At 37.6% G+C, this 18300-nt stretch overlaps 5 protein-coding genes across 6 annotated transcripts; 2 read left to right on the forward strand and 3 right to left on the reverse strand.

Annotated features, from left to right (window-relative positions):
• The first annotated feature begins 524 nt into the window (after positions 1 to 524).
• On the forward strand, positions 525 to 2611 carry LOC119986549 (thioredoxin X, chloroplastic). Its single transcript, XM_038831162.1, has 2 exons — positions 525 to 977; positions 2234 to 2611. The coding sequence occupies exons 1-2, from the start codon at positions 540 to 542 to the stop codon at positions 2438 to 2440; spliced, it is 645 nt and encodes a 214-aa protein (XP_038687090.1). The 5' UTR covers positions 525 to 539; the 3' UTR covers positions 2441 to 2611.
• A 141-nt stretch (positions 2612 to 2752) lies between these two features.
• Positions 2753 to 5057, reverse strand: LOC119986559 (sugar transport protein 10-like). The gene is made up of 4 exons (XM_038831172.1): positions 4590 to 5057; positions 4168 to 4493; positions 3461 to 4090; positions 2753 to 3380 (listed from the first exon to the last, which is right to left on the reverse strand). The coding sequence occupies exons 1-4, from the start codon at positions 4720 to 4722 to the stop codon at positions 2919 to 2921; spliced, it is 1551 nt and encodes a 516-aa protein (XP_038687100.1). The 5' UTR covers positions 4723 to 5057; the 3' UTR covers positions 2753 to 2918.
• Positions 5058 to 8935: 3878 nt separating this feature from the next.
• On the forward strand, positions 8936 to 11253 carry LOC119989736 (protein TRANSPARENT TESTA 16). Of its 2 annotated transcripts, none has more exons than XM_038835417.1 (7): positions 8936 to 8997; positions 9261 to 9484; positions 10144 to 10210; positions 10281 to 10445; positions 10538 to 10621; positions 10776 to 11024; positions 11122 to 11253. In XM_038835417.1, the coding sequence occupies exons 2-6, from the start codon at positions 9297 to 9299 to the stop codon at positions 11001 to 11003; spliced, it is 732 nt and encodes a 243-aa protein (XP_038691345.1). In that variant the 5' UTR covers positions 8936 to 8997; positions 9261 to 9296; the 3' UTR covers positions 11004 to 11024; positions 11122 to 11253. The 2 variants fall into 2 exon arrangements, with proteins under 2 accessions (XP_038691345.1, XP_038691354.1); XM_038835426.1 differs by having other exon boundaries at positions 10782 to 11024.
• Positions 11254 to 11789: 536 nt separating this feature from the next.
• Positions 11790 to 13902, reverse strand: LOC119989726 (pentatricopeptide repeat-containing protein At5g08305-like). The gene is made up of 2 exons (XM_038835406.1): positions 13847 to 13902; positions 11790 to 13473 (listed from the first exon to the last, which is right to left on the reverse strand). The coding sequence occupies exon 2, from the start codon at positions 13441 to 13443 to the stop codon at positions 11812 to 11814; it is 1632 nt and encodes a 543-aa protein (XP_038691334.1). The 5' UTR covers positions 13444 to 13473; positions 13847 to 13902; the 3' UTR covers positions 11790 to 11811.
• Positions 13903 to 14192: 290 nt separating this feature from the next.
• On the reverse strand, positions 14193 to 18000 carry LOC119993012 (E3 ubiquitin ligase BIG BROTHER-related-like). Its single transcript, XM_038839893.1, has 7 exons — positions 17599 to 18000; positions 16364 to 16679; positions 16217 to 16257; positions 15456 to 15497; positions 15259 to 15380; positions 15073 to 15181; positions 14193 to 14572 (listed from the first exon to the last, which is right to left on the reverse strand). The coding sequence occupies exons 1-7, from the start codon at positions 17719 to 17721 to the stop codon at positions 14525 to 14527; spliced, it is 801 nt and encodes a 266-aa protein (XP_038695821.1). The 5' UTR covers positions 17722 to 18000; the 3' UTR covers positions 14193 to 14524.
• Positions 18001 to 18300: the final 300 nt, after the last annotated feature.

Genomic DNA, 18300 nt, shown 5'->3' on the forward strand with positions numbered 1-18300 from the left:
AATTTTATACTCAATATTCCTTCTTTCAGATTTGCTCTAGATACTTTCATCCCATTTGATATGATTTTAATTGTTTATCGGAGACCCGTCGCTAACCTTTTTTTGTTTTCATACCAAAGAAAGACTATTTTGATTTCACTATATTTCTGTGCAGGAGGAACAGGCCGTCACAGGAATATTTATTCAGTAGGTCGATAGCTCTCAAAAGACGGATTTCCCATCGTTTCCTTCATCTTAGGCGAAATACGTGAGTTGGGTTCAGAACGTCGTGAGACACTTCGTTGACCAAAAATGAACACTAAATACTTCTTAAATATCAACGCAAAAATATCGTTGAAATCGTCATACAAAATACTACATATTTATTATTTTTCAAAATGGTTGGGAACCACTGGGTTGCTTTGCATGTCTTGAGGAGCATCAAAAGATAGTTAATTGAAGTGGGCTTTGTAAAGACTGCTAAAAGGGTTCGAGCGTCTTTTCGGCCCATGTAAAATTCATTACTACAAAGCCCATGTGATCTCATACGTGGCCGCATAATGGCCGCTCCTTCCTGTCGAGATTCTCCATCATCACTTCCAAGTTTCCAACTGCTCCAAATCCCACAATCTGTATCCCCCAAACTCGTAGCCATGGATACGCTCCTCTCTAGTTCAACAGCTTTCTTGAGCCCAACACTTCGTCCTGTTTGTGCAGTTACAGATTCCAATAGATCACACACCATTCCCGCCGTTTCCTCATTACCGTGGTCGACGAAGCTCCTCTTTACTTCTCATTCTAAAAGAAACCTGAAGCTGCGTTCTCGAGGTTACTCTGCAGCTCATAAATCCGCGATAACGTGTGGGATTACGGAGATCACTCAAAGCCAGTTCGCCAGAACCGTCTTGGAGTCTGAACGCCCGGTTCTAGTTGAGTTCGTGGCCACTTGGTGCGGGCCTTGCCGGTTAATTGCTCCTGCTATTGAATGGGTCGCTCAGGTTCACTCATTCATTCTTCCTTTCTCTTCCAAATTAGTATTTGCTTATTTAATTATTTATAAGTTTCGGTGTATGAATTTGTTTATGGACATCCTTTGGGAGCATGTTTGGTTTTTGAATTGTGGCATCCAGACTCGATTAGATTTACTTTAGTAAGCTGTTTTGCCTGCCCTATCAATTTTCCTTTCTGAACTATAGCATAAATCCCGCTCATTTTGGGAATTATGGCACAGTTTAGTCAATCAATATTCTAGGGAAGTTTATCAATTCAGATTTTGGAAGGAGTTTAATACTGAATTTCTGAATAACCAATGTTGTCTTTGTCACTAGAATTTCTGAATTTCTGAGTTGTCACTGTGTTGCATAAAGCTCAATCCGCTGGATGGTTGATGGTTTTCTTGCTTCCCATAAATGGTGTTTGCATCTAGTATCCGATGAATAATTGATGTGATGATATGAGCATTTTGGGGAAAGATGGAGCTCCTGTTGTATTTCTTTATTACTTCTTATGAGATGAGCATCTGTAGTCAACTGTTTCTCTATCAGTTCTGAAATGTTACAGTTGTAGGGTTTTCCAGTTTGTTGGTTCACTTCGCCTACAAGTACAACTATATTATCAGATAAAAGATCAATGGACTCTCGGACAGATAGTTACTAAGTCAAGATGAAGTTTGAAGCAAGGATGAATTAGTCAAAGGTCAAACGTGAAAGGTTTTCATCACGTACACCATATTTACTTAATAGTGTTTGCAAAATCTGTTTCTAAGAGAAGAATACCACCAAGAAAGATATAAAGTTTGCTTTATTAGTTTGCTCCCATATTTTCTAGTCCTTCCAGAGCAATGGTTACCCATTTTTCTTGAGCCCGTGGTGTGTGCATCTGTCTTGAGCCCGTGGTGTGTGCATCTCAATGTATGACTCTCATTATAGCATAACTATGGTAATATTCATCTCTATTTTTCCATGCATGCCATACTAAATGTTAAGTAGCAGATACTCTTGCATATTGCTACAAGTCGATTTAATTTGAATTTTAGTTAGTATTCTGTTGCCTGTTCGGTTACATTTTTAATGTATCAAGTAGCCATTTCATTGAATTAATGAGTTTCCCCTGAATTAGAGGCTTCAGTTTGTGTGCAAGGTTAGGCTATTTACGGAATCGAAATTTCTCAATAATGGTCTTGCCATTGACTTGTTTATTCTTTATCAAAAACTTATCATCTTTTCTGAAATGAGGTTCCCTTCTGGAATTTTAGGAATATGGAGACAGATTAACGGTTGTTAAGATTGATCATGATGCAAATCCGCAACTAATTGAAGAATACAAAGTCTATGGATTACCAGCCTTGATTCTTTTCAAGAATGGACAAGAAGTTCCTGAAAGCAGGAGGGAAGGTGCAATAACCAAGGTGAAGCTTAAAGAGTACCTTGATGGTCTCCTGGGATCAAAATCAGTGGCGTAGTCTTCTTATGTACTCCGGAAACACGGATTTTCCTTCCAAATTCTGACCTTTGTGTTAAAAATGTGAGATATGGACGGAGTTACAAATTTCGCTGTATAGCTATACACTCTGTATATGTCATTCAACTATGGATTTGAGCTATAAAATCTCAATAACTTGTTCCTAGACCAATGTGGAGCCTCAGAATCTTTCCGTAATTATTTGGTTAGTTTATTTGACAGAGATAGAACTCTTTCTGTTGGTGATACTTGCTGATGATGTTCAAGTCCATGGATTATCTGTAGGGAACACCATGTCATATGGGTGGATCCCACTTCCCAGTGTTAATATAAGAGGATAAAAAAAAGGTGGACAAGCATTGTAGAGTTTTCTCTCTCTATTGATTGATATTTTCTCACTTTTACAATATTTGCAACCAGGGACTTACAAACAGAAACCATATGCCATTTGAAGAGCGCAGTTTCTTCTTCTGCTCCTTTCAAGCATCAGATGATTTCCTGTTATTGTTGCCGCCAATGACAGCATCATCTGGGATGTACCTGCTCCAGAACCAGTGTGCCTTCCACACTGCATTCATCTCTTCAATGGGTACGTTCTTCGTCTCCGGCACGAAGAAGGCTACGAAGAAGGTCATTATAACCACAAAGACAGCAAAGAAAAAGACGAGACCGAATTTCATGTGGCAAAGCATGGACAGGAAGACTTGAGCAATGATGAAGGTGAAGAGCATGTTCACGGAGACATTGATGGCTTGGCCTGCTGATCGGATTTCCAAAGGGCAAATTTCACTGGGCACCAACCAACCCAAAGGTCCCCACGACCACGCAAATGCTGCTACGTAAACACAGATCAAGAAGAGGATGAAATCCGCATCAAACTTGGACAGTTCTCCATCACCATTGACACCAAATTTCAGTGCTATCATGACTCCTACTAAGATCTGCGTTGGTTTTTATCAAGCATCAGTAAAAGTTTTGTGAAGCTATTCCATGGTAAGAGGAAAATAATGATTTGAAGTACCTGGCTGATAAGCATTTGGCCGCCACCTTCAAGGAACAAAGCCCTGCGCCCGAACCTGTCTGCGCAGTAGATGGAAACAAAGGTGGCAAGGACATTAACACCACCGGTTATAACTGCAGACATGAGTGAAGCATCATCACCAAAGCCTAAAGTTTTGAAAAGGACCGGAGCGTAGAACATGATGACATTGATTCCAGTGAGCTGTTGGAAGAACGGAACAAGGATGCAAATGACTAGTTGAGGTCTGTATTGCGGTTGCAATATGTTTCTCCATGGATGTTCAACTCTCTTTGCGGCTTCAGTTGCATCAAGAAGGTCTTGAAACTCCTCTTCAACATTGTCAGTGCCGCGGATCTTCTGAAGCATTTTCTTTGCCTTCTCAGCATTGCCTCTCTCAAGAATGGAATTGGGTGTGTCTGGTAGGCAGAGAGACCCAATGGCCATAATCAGGGCTGGAACGGCTGCAAGACCTAGAGAAATCCTCCAACCATTTCCGCTTTCGATTTTGGCTGTTCCATAATTGATCAGACCTGCTGCTAGGATGCCAATTGTGATGGCCATTTGGAAACACATGTTGAGAGCTCCACGAATCTTGGCTGGTGCCATCTCGGAGAGATAGACCGGAACGGCCTACAGAAAATAAGCAGAAACAGGTTGAAATAAACCAATGCCAATCTCAATACAAAATGTGAGAGGAAAATAGTTACCTGATTAGCAAATCCAACACCAATACCAAGCAACAAACGGCCAATAATTAGCATCTCAATGTTGGTGGCAAATCCATTCAGAAGAGCACCAAAGAGGAAGACAAGACCTCCAAACAACATGGAGATTTTACGGCCAAAGGCTCTGGTTACCACAGAAGCAAAGAAGGAAGCCACCAGTGCCGCAAGGTACAGGGAAGAGGTAAACAATGTAAGTTTCTGACTGTCAAATTTGCAGTATTCAGTCTCATGACGGGTTTTGTCATTCATCTTGTCCAACACCGAAGGGAAGAACTTGGTCAAGAATTGTGGCATTGATGTCACACCTCCTGCAAAATGTACATTCAAGTATCAGATCATATAACACAAGTGAAGAAGCCATTGTGAATCCGGAGAAAAATGAAAAATTGTGATGAGAAGTGAACCTGAGACACCAATGTCATAACCGAAGATAAGACCTCCGGTGGCAGCGACAAGACAAGTGATCACCACAAAGAGGGTGACTTTGCCTTCATAGATCCTTCCCCCACCATGAGCTACAAATGCACCTCCTGCCATCTTTATATTTCAGGAAACCAGCAACGCCTTTTGGCCGTCTTTACTTAAATATGATACAAGAGATTTTTCCAAGGAGCTTAATCGCTAACGCCTTTCTTTTCCAGGTGAATAAGAGGGATCTCTCAAAGCGATTTGAGTTGCTAAATCCTTCATATGCACCAGTGGGAAAACAAAGGCTCTCCTTCTACAATCTCTTGTTTACCTTTCAGCCCAGGTTACCTTCTATATTCTAATGAAAATCACCATTATTTATAAGAATTCAGGTTGAGTGGTTCTGCTGTGAAAAAGATGGATCCTACATAACTCTGTCCAAAAATAGGCTTCTATCTCTTCCAATCCACTAATTTTTCTGGAAATTCTATATCTGTCAAATCTGGTCTATTACCTATTTTTGTAGAAAATTTATGCTGTTAATGTGGGATTAGATTCTTTTTGTGTATATGGATATAACCAGGCAGATTGCCTTTTTGTTTCCTACACCATATGCATAGCCAGGATATAGCTTGGATGACCTTATATTTAGGTGACAATTTCTTCCAAGTCATTTCCAAGCTTCCAATTTCTTCCAAGTCATTTCTGGTCTCTGGCTCAGAAAATGCTACAAAGACTGTCATCACTAAGCAGAAGCATAGGCAGGAAGACTTGTGCAATGATGAAGGTGAAGAAAATGTTCACTGAAACATTGATGGCTTGTCCGTCTCTCCTTGGACCTAGTGAATGTTGTCCGTTTTGGATCAGTCCTCATAATAGCTCGCACGATTTTGTTCCCTTCGGCCCAAAAAAAACGCGTTAACTAAGTTAGGAGATTTGACATATTATAGTATGCACTTTTATGTCTTTCCCTGGGTAATATGAGATTTAGATTAACAAGCCCCTTCGCCACAACTCGCCCAACACAACCAAATTTGACGCTACAAAGATTTGTGATCCCACTCACTCCAACCGGGTGTTAGCAAAATCTATTAGGTCGAGTACTTTTGAGTTTGGCATCAACTGTTATTTACTACTTGTACCATTAGTATTTCTTTGTTTTTTTTAAGGAAAAAACATCATGGTATAACTGGATTTCAACCTTAGATTTAATCCAGAAGTGAATATGATGAGAAGCAAATTAACCTATGACACCAATATCATTATCGAAGATAAGCCCTCCGGTGGCTGCAACAAGACATGTGACCACCACGAACACCACCTTCATAGTTCCTCCCCCACCATGATCAACCAATCCTCCGACGGCCATTCTCCGAGAAAGTGTTGAACTAATTAATCAAAGACGTATACTTTCAAATAAAATGCAATCGATCCAATTCTAGTCAAGACATATACACCAATAGACATGAGTAGGTGATCATAACATTCAATTCATTAGGAAAAGTATACATATATATATATATACACACACACACACGTACGTATGGTATGTATATAATTGGACTTGGACCGAGACATGCTCTCGATACCATGTTGAAAATTCCAAGCCCCACTCACATCATAGATATTATTCGTTTTGGGTTGTCCGGTTCCCATCGATACATCGGGTTCACACGGCTTTTCTCCTAGACTCAGCAAATGGGTTAAGCCCAACTTTCTTAAGCCTAAGAAAAAACCTTTCATATGTGGTAGGGATTTTGACAAGCTTATATATCACATGGTTGGATATCACTTAACCGATGTGTTACTCTAACAGAATATTTGATCGAATTGCTATATAATCATCTATATGATGACCAAATATGCATGTCCAAATAAGTTTGTCACCCTATATATATATATTCAATAAGCATCAATCACATTTCCACTTGATGCTGAAATATCTAATGATGGAGATAATATCTAATATTAATCAATTATCCTTTGTATATTAATTCATTGATTTGTAATAATCAGTTTTAACCTTAGGATAATCAATAAACTGCTCATCATGCAACCTTTTTATTTTGGTTGTTTTAATTGTTAAGGCTAATAGTCATGTACATCGCTTGGCTTGGTGAAAGCCAGGTGATATGATTTATAAGATAAAGTCCAACCTCAAACACGTAAGAGCTATTTTGAAGGACAATAGTACCGTGCAATCATGGACCCAAAGCGGATAATACTTCGAATGAATTGATTTAGGCCAAACCTTCTCATCTTCTTCTTCTATTGCTTGCCTCTTAATTTCTGCAAATTATAAGAATAATTCTATAAAATTATTTTAGTTTGATTATTTTTGTTGGTTGCAAAATTGAAAGGGTTGGACTACTAGAGAGTAGAGTCTTCTTCAAGTTAAATTTTCTTTGTGCACCCTGTGTAGAATGGAGAGCCTGAGAGAACCGCGTGGAGCAGTCATGATGAACACATATACATATAATATATGTGTGTGTATATATATATATATATATATATATAGTCTGCAAAGAGCATGTGAAGAATCGAATACTAATGGCATGACTTTGACTAGTAACCACCAAACCCAACTTCACTCATCTGTGCTGTTGCATTTGTGGATTTTCAACCTATTGTAATTAACCCACTAATTCTTACAATTGGTCTTCCATTTTCAGTAATTAATTAATTAATTAATTGTGTTCTTTAATTGATTTTTTTTTTCAAAAAAGTATGCATAAATATAGAATTAATTTGACACAAACACGATAGGGATGATGGTTTCAACAAGTAAGGCTGGAGCACCCGAGCCACTAGTTGAAGTAGTAAGGATATATAGTGTGTATCACCCAGGTAATCAGAGTTCGAATTCTCCTCCTCGTTTCACAAAAAACCAAGTAGGGACTGGAAAATCCAAATAAATGTGTGTATGTATATATATAGGGCTGGAAACTGCAGTGCAGGAGGTAATTAATTAATTATAGGGATGCGATGATGGGGACAGTGAGGTATAAAACAAAACTATTTAGGACCAATTGACTTGTCCCTTTTATATATTTACTTACTAGAATTCATGTACATATACTACACTGTTAAATTGTCGGTCTAGAAATATTGGCCAACAAAATTAGACATAAGAAATATATATTAGTTGCTGATTAATTATAATTAGTACAATAATAACTTAAACCTTCAATTAGTTAATTCCTCATAGAATTATTTAAGCACATATAAATATAGACATGCATGAATATCTGAAACAATTGGGTGATCAGTATTCTTGCAGTAGTTATTAGGGTTCTAAATTAGAGGGATTTTAACTGCATTTTATTCTAATTTGCATAACACATAATTGGATTGAAATAGAATATGTCATGCTAATTAAGCTAAAACAAATCAATTACTTGTTCTTTTGCGTTCACATATCCACAAGGTTTCATTCCATATGCATGATTTTTGTTTTTGGTATGCTAAAAATAAGTAGCATCAAGAAGCTCTTAATTAATCTTTGTTATATAAAGACATTAGACACACGTAAGAACATAGAATTGATTGTTAATTTAGATATTAACATATATATGCTAATTATGCATGACATACTTGGAGTGCACGTGAGCTTATGGACATGCGTTAGGTTTTGGCCGAATTTACTTTGTCATCGGTTGAGAAACTTCTGTGCGTGCGAGTTTGACAATCCGAGTTTAGGTTTATATTGGATGTCCAAAAGAGAAACTTGTATTATATGTTTAAAAATTACTAGGAGTTTATGTGGAAACCTAGGAGCCTAACTTAGGTTTTAATTGATACAAATAATTAATATAAAATGTTGAATATAGTGTAATTTATATTTGAAAGTAATGAAATACTCGACTTACATACCATATCGCATTAAATTGAAGTTTTTTCTGTCAGAAAGATTGTTACATTTTGTCTTTTCCCATTATAGGTATTGGGTTAGGGTTTTCTACCAAACCCTACCTTCTCTATCAATTCCTTTTTATAGTAACCCTAGTCAAGGCTAACCAGTGTTAAATCTTTCCTAAATTGGTACACATTGAGGTTGCTTCGCTGAAGATCTGAGAGTGGTTAACAGTCACTGTAACTCTTTTGTCCAATTGCTTGCATTACATGACAAAAACAAAAGGAAAACTTGCTACAATAAATTACAATTATGCCACCATTGTCTTAAAGTTTTTATGTGTAGTTGAGAGACCATGCATATGTTGCATATATACATATACATATATATGAGTATATAGGTATAAATGTATATATGTATGTGTGTAACAAGGCATGTATGTTTTGCATAAATAGGGTCTTCCATATGTGCATACATTGCAAACAAAGAAAGAAAGTGTTTCTCTCTTCCCTTCCATCTCTTGCTTTACAAGACATACCAAGAGAGCAGAAGTAAGTAGAGTTAAGGGGTTTGAAGCTTAGTTTTCCATTTTTTTTCATCACTTTTGTGTCTATTAGTCCCTTTTTATAACATCAGTTTCATCATATATTTTTATACTAATTGGGTTTTTTTTTTCCCTTCCATTTCTTGTGACCTAAATCTCTGTGCCCTTAAATGGGTTTTGTTAGATAATTATATATATATATATACATGTCTGTGTAGTAATTTTTCCTTCCGTCATCTGTGGAACTCATTGCTTAATTGGGTTTTCCAGCTGTGGTTAATTCTAGGGTTTGATTTGATAATTATTATGGGGAGAGGGAAGATAGAGATCAAGAAGATTGAGAACCAGACAACAAGGCAAGTGACATTCTCAAAGAGGAGAGGAGGTCTTTTGAAGAAGACACATGAGCTTTCTGTGCTTTGTGATGCCCAAATTGGGCTTATTATCTTCTCTGCAACTGGAAAGTTGTGCCAGTACTGCAGTGACTCTTCAAGGTCTCTCCTTTTTCTTTTTCTTTTTCTTTTTTTTTTGTTTCATGCCTTTAATCTTCTGTTTCAAATCACTATATGGCTACTTGTGATTAGGTCTAGATTTATTTATTTTTCTTCTGAGATTTTTATGATTGAAGAATATGTTTGAATTCATGATCAGATTAGACTCACTGAAATCTCTGCAAACCAACTTGAGTAGTTCCATGATTCACTTTCCATCACATGCATATCTGACAAACTAGGGTTTCCATCAAAGTTTCGATTTTTTTTTCCTCCTCTTTTTTCCCCAATATATGTGCTACAGATCTGATCAACCCATAATATGTAGTTTAATTTACTTGTATATTTATCATTTTTAAACTCACTCTAATTGTCTGGATTAATGATCTTTTGCCACTAATTAATAGTATTTATAGAGATGTTATATATATATATGTATATATATTGTTTAAATTCAAAGTTTACTGACATGCATAATAGATCCAAGACATGATGTTAAATGTTTGTAGCATATTTGATAGCTAGATACACACTTAGTACCAGACATAATCCGAAATTTCCATGGTCGAATTCCTAGGTAGATTTGTAACAAGGTTTTTTTCATGATCTAGCCGAAAAGATTGTTCTGTTATGAATTTATTAGTTACCTGATGAATTTACAGGATGGAGGATATCATAGAAAGGTACCAGAAGGTTACCGGAGCTCGAATCCCTGAACATGACGACAGGGTAAGTAGGATCTTCATGTGATTGAATTGTCATGAGAGTTTATTAATTATTCTATTAAATAATTTTGCAGGAACAGATACAGCATGAATTGACAGTGCTGAGAAAAGAAACTAAGCGTCTTCAACTAAGTATGCAGTGTTACACTGGTGAAGACATGGCTTCTATTCCCTTTGATCAGTTGCAAGAACTTGAACAACAACTTGAACGCTCCGTTAACAAAGTCCGCGACCGCAAGGTTATACATATTTAATTTACTCAATCTCACCTCATTTGTCTTAATTGATTGATTAATCTGTCAACTACTGATCATGCTGTTTTGGTATGCAGAAGGAGCTATTGCAACAGCAGCTGGACAATCTTCGCAGGAAGGAGCGAATTCTGGAGGAGGAAAACAGCAACATGTACCGCTGGGTGAGTAAATTTGTTGCTAGCTAGCTATTAACCTGAATCAACAATGGCAATGCTATATATATATATATGTGTGTGTGTGTGTGTGTGTGTGTGTGTGTCAGAACCATATATAACAAGTTATATATATACAAATATATGGATACTGTGTAATTAGATCCAGGAGCATCGGGCGGCGTTGGACTATCAGCAGGCAATGGTGGGAGAAGCGAAGCCGGTGGAGCATCATCATCATCAGCAGCAGCAGGCAATGCTTGATCATTTATCCCAGCTGTATGGAGAACAGCCAAGTAGTGTGCTTCAACTTGGAACCAATATTCCTCCTCAGTTTCATCCTTACCATCTCCAGCTTGCTCAGCCTAACCTTCAAGATTCCAATCTCTAGACTATTATATCTATAATCTTGGTATTGTCAACATATCTACCTTTTTAACTTACAATTGCCCAAAAAATGCTCAGTTGAACATCTTTTGACAAGCTCTACTGGTTTGTATATTCTGCAGGGCAGTTGTTTCTCTAAGAAGGGCTTTGCTCCTGAGGGCAAAGACATATATATATATATAGGGGAGTAGATTAATTTCACATGCTATAAGGACAGCTTTTTTCCTTTTTTTTTTTAATTTGGTCATTGGATTTGATTTAACGCTCTAGCGAAGTTATGTAGTAAATCATTGCATTGTGTGTCTAATGATATATATATAGCTACTCCTATATGCTAGTTGGACTAAAAATCTACTATTCTTCAATCCTTATGAATGGTCTGGTTAGAAATTGTTATTTCTCAGTTACCTGACTGGAAGCTTTTCTAGAGAGTGGTTTAGAGAAGAAAAGATTGAAACAATGGGTTGTTGGCTGACTTTAGTAACTCTTAGCGTGAGCGGGAAGTCCCATTAGTATTTCCATTATCGCAATTTGCAAGATAGGTCATTGCTTAGCCCAGCGTGTACGAATGATACCCTGCGTTATCTCCTACATTGAGACTCGGCCCAGGTCTGAATCGATCCATAGGATTGTAGAGTCTTCCATGTGGCCTGGAGTTTACCGGTCAATTGTTCGGCGGACAGCTGAGTGGATTCCACATTACCAAAAAAAGAAAGAAAAGATTGATATGAAAACATCAACACAAATAATCCTGATTCTAGCTTTAGAGAAGAGGGAAGGGACTGAAAGATAGAGAGATTGGAGTATTCAATTCAGACACCTCCAATTTCATACAAGAAATATTCTTGATTTTCGCTATCAGCGTCGAGTTTCATTTGCCCTACAAGAAAATTTAGCATTATGTATATTTTCTCTGAATAAGGATGTAATTTATCGTGTGCTATGAATCTATGAACAGCACCAGACATCTCCAGAAAACTAAATCCGGGAGTCTTCTTCACACCTCTTCGCTCCATGGCTTCTCTCATGGTTCTTGCTTCGTCCCAGCGTCTGACCACAGCATAAGCATTTGCTAAGCCGACATACCTACCATCGTGATTCGGTTCCAACTCTATAAGCTTTCTTCCAATTATTTCTGCAAGATCCAATTTTCCATGGTTCATACATCCATTTAGCAGCGCACCCAACATCGAAGCTGTTGGCTCCAGGGGCTTTTGGCATAAAAATTGATATGCTTCTGCTACTTGACCGGCTCGTGCCAGAACATCCACCATGCAGGCATAGTGCTCACTCTGAGCAGTCATGCCCTGTTTCTCAATACATTCAAAGACATTCCAAGCTTCCTTGACTAATCCACCGTGAGCGCAAGCACTCAACAAGCACAAATATGTAATCTCGTCCGGTCTGATCCCAGATATCTGCATTTCTGTAAACAATCCTAGGGACTCTCGAACAAAACCATGCATCGCAAACCCCCCAATCATGCTGTTCCAAAGCAACACATCGGTACTACGCACAGGAATCCCACGGAACACAGCCATGGCCTCCTCTATTGCACCACATTTTGCGTACATATCTATAAGAGAAGTGCGCAAAACTAAATTCAATGGCAATCCGCAATCAATCATATAACCGTGCATCATCTTTCCTTTATCAAGTGCTCCTAAATGTGCACAAGCACACATTACACTCACCATAGTCACTTCATTGGCTCTAGGGCCTGAGGTACACATTCTCTCAAAAATGGCCAATGCCTCTCTGTGCTCCCCGCTCTTAACATAACCATCAATCAAAGAACTCCACGACACAACATCTCTTTCAGGCATTACCTCAAACAGTTTGCGAGCCATCGAAACGTTGCAACACTTAGCATACCCATCCAGCATGGAATTCCACGAAACTGAGTTCTTGTTCGTGATTCCATCAAACACCTTGCGTGCGTACAGAATGTCCCGACAGGAGGCGTACATATGTATCAGAGAATTCTGTATAAACCTGTCACACTCAAACCCAGTTCTCACAATGTGGCCATGAACGGACACACCAAGTTCTCGCCTCAATAGACGTGCCGACGCCTTCGCAAGAAAAGGGTACGTTAAATAGTCCGGTGAGAGCCCAAATCGTAACATTTCCACAAAAACAGATATCGAACGATTCGGGTTCTTGCTGTTTGAATAGCCTCTAATGACTGTGTTCCAGCTGAAGATTGATGGGTTTGAAAGATATAACAAAACCCGGTAAGCATAATCGGCATTTCCTGAATCAGAGAGTGCAGAGAAAGTTAAGATGCTTGAAACGACTGGGTCATCCTGGGAGACGCAAGAAGTGATTGCAAGAGCATGAATTTGTTTCAACTCGGACATTGTCTTGCATCTCTCAAGAAGTGAAAATAAAGTCTGATTTAGAACAGAATTTCTGGACAATAGTGGTGCATTCTTCAACATCTACAGGTGGTCACCGGCGTCAAGTATCTTATTAAACTATGTTACAGGGAGGGAGAGAGAGCATATTAGAATATACGATGACCATCATGTTACATTATATAAATTCCTTTTCTTTTTTTTGAGAAGTATTATAAAAATTCCAACCCTACTCTTTTTATTTTCGTATATTATGACAAATGAAATGAATATTACTCTAATTTCGCTACTTTTCTTTCAGTAATATACCGTCACTACGATTAATTTGCATGGATCTTGATTGATTGACAATATTGGTCGATCAACGAACTGTTTATGAAAGTTCTTCCAATTTGAGTTTGTTTATCGTTTAGATACATAGTTTTGCAAGGTTTTCTCTATAGTGTCTTTCCTTCATGAGATTTGTTACTACTAATTGAAAGTTCTTCCAATTTGAGTTTGTTTATTGTGTAGATATGTAGTTTTGGAGAATTTTCTCTATAGATTGTCTATCTTTCGTTTATGAGATTTGTTGCTACTAATTGTGCAACCGATTTGTGAATATGAGATTTCAACTAGAGCTTTTGACTTTGTTTAGTCAATAGTGGTACATCTCAACACATATCTAATCATCGCCTATACAAAACAATACTCTCCAATCCGACTCAAGTTCGTTAGTATTGGTTCTAAGCTTTGATTTAGAACTCGTATTTGAAGGTTTTTGTTTTGATGATTTTGTAATTTTACTTTTAACAATAAAACTTCTTCAACGAAGAGGAGTAACAGTTTCAGCATACTGATAAAAAGGATCCAAAAAATTACTTGCAAGCGACATAGTCCACTAACAGACAGACCATCTTCTTCAAACATCACAGTAGACTTTGGAAGAATCTGATGAAATGAAGCAGAATCAGACCACCATGGTTATAATGATTCCCTTAAACTGAAATGCCTTAAATGAATTAAACACGGACTAATACCGATGCATTGATGATACATTGAAATAAGAATTGATGGAGATGATCAAATATCTGCTCTTTCCTTCAGCAGGAGAGAGACTGCATAATAAACAAGCAGTATGAACCCTCATGCTCAAAGTCATTGAAAGAGATGGCTATAGCTGCTACTAGCTATGCCCGGAGATGGAGACCTCAGCACTACAAAGAGGACAGACCTGCATTCACAAAGCGAAGTACTACACATTTATAATGTGCATTGCAAGATAGGAGATGATCCAAACCTGCACCGATTTACAAAGAACAACACAGAAAAACTTTCTTGTTGCAACATACTTGCCAAAAGATTGTCTTATCATTTTCACACTCAATGAATTTCTGAATGTCCCACCCCAAACTACTCGGATTATGAAATTAAGCAATTAGAGGTGAAGAATAGGTAGCGTGAGTGATATTTAACTTATGAAAGTGCAATGATATGAATGCCTTTCAGCAATCAAAACTCAAAAGTTAGGTAATTAAATATATGCTGAAAAGATACTGCAGTACACATTTCTTTTGGTTGTTCAACAGGATGGGGGGATATAGTAGTACAAGGCAAGTTAAAAAGGAGTAGTAAGGAGAAAAGTAAGAAACCCAGTCTAAAAGAGAACAGTAAGAGATCAACACGTTGAGAAGAACATTGCTTTAACAGAATACTACTCAAAGAGGACGATACCTTGTGCATCTTTAACCAATTATTAATGCATTCAGAATGATAGGAATGTTTGCAAGAAAGCACTGTCAAGGTCTCACCATCTTCATAGTTCAACCGGCATATAACACACCTGAAGCATAAAATAAAATGTTAAATTTCTCGAGCTCACACCATTGGAATTTCAAACATTATGATAGAAGTGCATACGAATCATTGTTTTCATTCTGACTACTTCCTGCTTTGTAGTTCACTGAAGGCAAAGATGCAATAGTATCAGCTGAAAGCCCTCTGCTTTCACTTCCAAGCACTTCACCCAGAGCAAGCAACTCCTGCAATAATGAGATCAGACTTTTGAAGAAATAAAAATTAACCTTAAAGCACTGTAATCCCAAAGTTCCGGTTACCTCATATGAGAGTTGATCCGGATCAACTACGTCCCAATTATCCTGAAAATCACAAGCATATGAGACACAAAACATAAAGATGACCTCAAGATTAGTGACCAAATAATATTAATTGTATTGGGAATTAAAAATCTTTTCTTCAATAAACCCCGCAGTCTTGAGTGTGGTCGATGCTTCAGGTATTGAGTAAGAGAAACAAGCATTGACTAAAAACCATGCAATCCTAGGTAGTGGGGTGGTGGCTGTTTATAGAATATATTAATAATTTATAATCACAATGGGAAGTGGGAACAGCTTCAAAAGAATAAACTGATGAAGAACTTTGCATGGATTTTGAAGAGGGGTGAAATAGGGAGAACCCAAACACTAGAAAAGCCCAAGTTGGTATAAAACAGCCTCAAAAAATTAGAAAACATTTCCAACTGAGAATACACAGATGGGAGTCTCTTTTTTTGAACAGCAAAAATTTTATTAAAACACTGAGGGACTGCAACCAAGGAAACTACAAATCCCAACACATCTATGAGAAACCAAACAGTTCATTGTAATGAAGTTTGGTATCAAAATTCCACGTCCATGAAAAACTTTATTACGATTTATGGGGGCTGGTATCAATTTGCAGTTGTTAACAAAATGTAAAACGTATAAGGCACTTCCATACAGAAGAAGAGGTTGACCGAAAATCATCACTCATAGAAACAGAGAGAAAGGGGGTGGGGTTAGAGCAGGGTGTAAATAACCCTAGTTCAGTTAACCGGTACCTGAGAGTTACCACCATGATCCTCAGTGTTGTCAATTTCTCCTGCCGACCAAAAAACTCAAAAATATTGGCCATGCAATAACTAGGGAACGACAAGGAGAACATATAACTGATATAGCTATACGTCATAGATATTTACAACACTCACCATCATTTATCCCAGCAAGTGCCAGCAATCTAGTGGCAATTTCTCTCTCTTCGGCCTCCTGAAGGGCTCTAGCATAAGCCTCATCACTTGAATGGACGGCTGGGTCAAACTCAATGCTGGGGTTGTTATCCTCTCGATCAGAATGAGCATTCACATCAAATGCATCTGCATCAGTGCCATCATACTCATCCTCATCCACATCAGTATCCGCATCAAGATCACCAAAATCGTCCTCATCATCATGCAAATAACTTCCATCCCAACTTCTATAATCGCTACCATCGTTGTTCATCCTTAACATCATGTATGCCCTTTCCTAATCCAATTCATTCAGTGTCAATCAAAGAACAACAAAGATACAACAAACCAAAAGCAATTATAAAACATCAAATACCAATAAAGACAAGGCATCAAGATATTGGGGAAAAGACCTCAATTGTTTAGAACTACTTTTTTCATTGGAGCGGAGTATCGTTCATAAATATTGATGTCTATACACATGCACACCACTTAACCCAGCCACATAACAACAATGGACTAATGCAAAGAGCAAAACCGTCAATCATAAGTGAGCTGGCATAGCTTCTCAATGGATATAACTTCAGTACTTATTTCTAATGAGTCTCAATTTTTATTTTAATGGCTATCGAGGTTCATGGTCGTTAGTTCAATTTTACTGGGTGTCCTAAATTTTTATGGGACTAAGGGCACTTAAAGAATTCTAGGATTTGCTGGAATATTCCTAAGTATTAACCATGGACTTGATTATGATTATTATGTTATCTTGCAGAGTTGGTCTTCTTAGTCTCTCCCCAGTCCCCAGGACTTACAAGCTAAATATCTCTCTCCTGAGGGGCCGAGAATACAGAGGATTAGGATTACCAGGAAATCTAAACATGCATGCACCCTATAGTATTATGATAATGAACAACATTGAAGATACATTTGGCTTGAAAGTATTATCCTCAGTCTTGCGTTGATGGTTGGTAGACTTTTAAGCTCAAGCATAATAAGCAATGGATTATGGATACGAATATCTGGACTCATAAAACACAAAAGGAAAGGAATACCAATACTCCTAACAGGGTTTCCATTCACATCAAAACATAAGCAAACTAAATGTACCCAAAGAACATAAAGAATAGTGTAGTGCCTAGAAATCTTTCTTCGTCTCAAATTCATTGTCGACAGGTCAATATTGGTTTCCAATCTTTCAAATCCTAAAATTCTTGTCGTGGCACCGCCTCAATCGATGCAATCGTTTCTTGTTCATTATTCAAATTAGAGTTCTCTCGTTGTTCTTGCTCACCGTTATTCGTCTTTCCATCACCAAAACCTACTTTCGCGTTGCCCTCCATGGATTATTGATTAGGTTTCCAATCGAATTACTTCCAGTACAGAATAAGAAATCTTGCTTAAATTCAAGTACAAATCGATTAGGGTTCGATCGATAACTGCGTATGATTCAAAAAAAACTCGGAGAGTAGAGAGAGCTCCTAGCGTGTCGATCGGTGAAAACGTACAGATACAAACAAACGCCCAAAAAGAGAGAATTGAAAATCGTCGAAAAGAGAAGAGGCGCCGCTTGCATATGGTGAATTTTATTTTAATGGGTCTAGCTTGCCGTTGGACACTTTTTTTTTTTTCATTCATCATTGAGAGTTTGTGTAAAAAATTAGAGTAAAAATTGGAGCTCTCCATCCTTTATAAAAAACGTATTGACATGGCACGATTTCATTAGTCAGATTACTTTCGAAGCAAACAAACACATTAATAATTTAACCTAAATCTTAAATTCTAAACTCTAAATCCTATTTTAACCCTAAACTCTAAACCTTAACACTAATTTTCAATTAATAAACTCTAATATGTCATCTTTTAAAAAAACAAATTCATGATTAAATTTGAGTTTTTGAAGAGAATTAGAGCCGCTCCCA

Source organism: Tripterygium wilfordii, chromosome 3 (genome assembly GCF_013401445.1).
Source record: "Tripterygium wilfordii isolate XIE 37 chromosome 3, ASM1340144v1, whole genome shotgun sequence".
Taxonomy (NCBI): domain Eukaryota; kingdom Viridiplantae; phylum Streptophyta; class Magnoliopsida; order Celastrales; family Celastraceae; genus Tripterygium; species Tripterygium wilfordii.

Coding starts and splice junctions, on each gene's coding strand:
- LOC119989726 (XM_038835406.1), bottom strand. CDS start 13,443: ATGTTGAAGAATGCACCACTATTGTCCAGAAATTCTGTTCTAAATCAG.
- LOC119993012 (XM_038839893.1), bottom strand. CDS start 17,721: ATGGAGGGCAACGCGAAAGTAGGTTTTGGTGATGGAAAGACGAATAAC. Junction 16,258..16,363: donor ACTTGCTGGGATAAATGATG/GTGAGTGTTGTA, acceptor TTTGGTCGGCAG/GAGAAATTGACAACACTGAG. Junction 15,381..15,455: donor CGGATCAACTCTCATATGAG/GTAACCGGAACT, acceptor TCATTATTGCAG/GAGTTGCTTGCTCTGGGTGA.
- LOC119989736 (XM_038835417.1), top strand. CDS start 9,297: ATGGGGAGAGGGAAGATAGAGATCAAGAAGATTGAGAACCAGACAACA. Junction 10,211..10,280: donor TCCCTGAACATGACGACAGG/GTAAGTAGGATC, acceptor ATAATTTTGCAG/GAACAGATACAGCATGAATT. Junction 10,622..10,775: donor ACAGCAACATGTACCGCTGG/GTGAGTAAATTT, acceptor CTGTGTAATTAG/ATCCAGGAGCATCGGGCGGC.
- LOC119986559 (XM_038831172.1), bottom strand. CDS start 4,722: ATGGCAGGAGGTGCATTTGTAGCTCATGGTGGGGGAAGGATCTATGAA. Junction 4,494..4,589: donor TTATGACATTGGTGTCTCAG/GTTCACTTCTCA, acceptor TACATTTTGCAG/GAGGTGTGACATCAATGCCA. Junction 3,381..3,460: donor GCCAAATGCTTATCAGCCAG/GTACTTCAAATC, acceptor AAACCAACGCAG/ATCTTAGTAGGAGTCATGAT.
- LOC119986549 (XM_038831162.1), top strand. CDS start 540: ATGGCCGCTCCTTCCTGTCGAGATTCTCCATCATCACTTCCAAGTTTC. Junction 978..2,233: donor CTATTGAATGGGTCGCTCAG/GTTCACTCATTC, acceptor CTGGAATTTTAG/GAATATGGAGACAGATTAAC.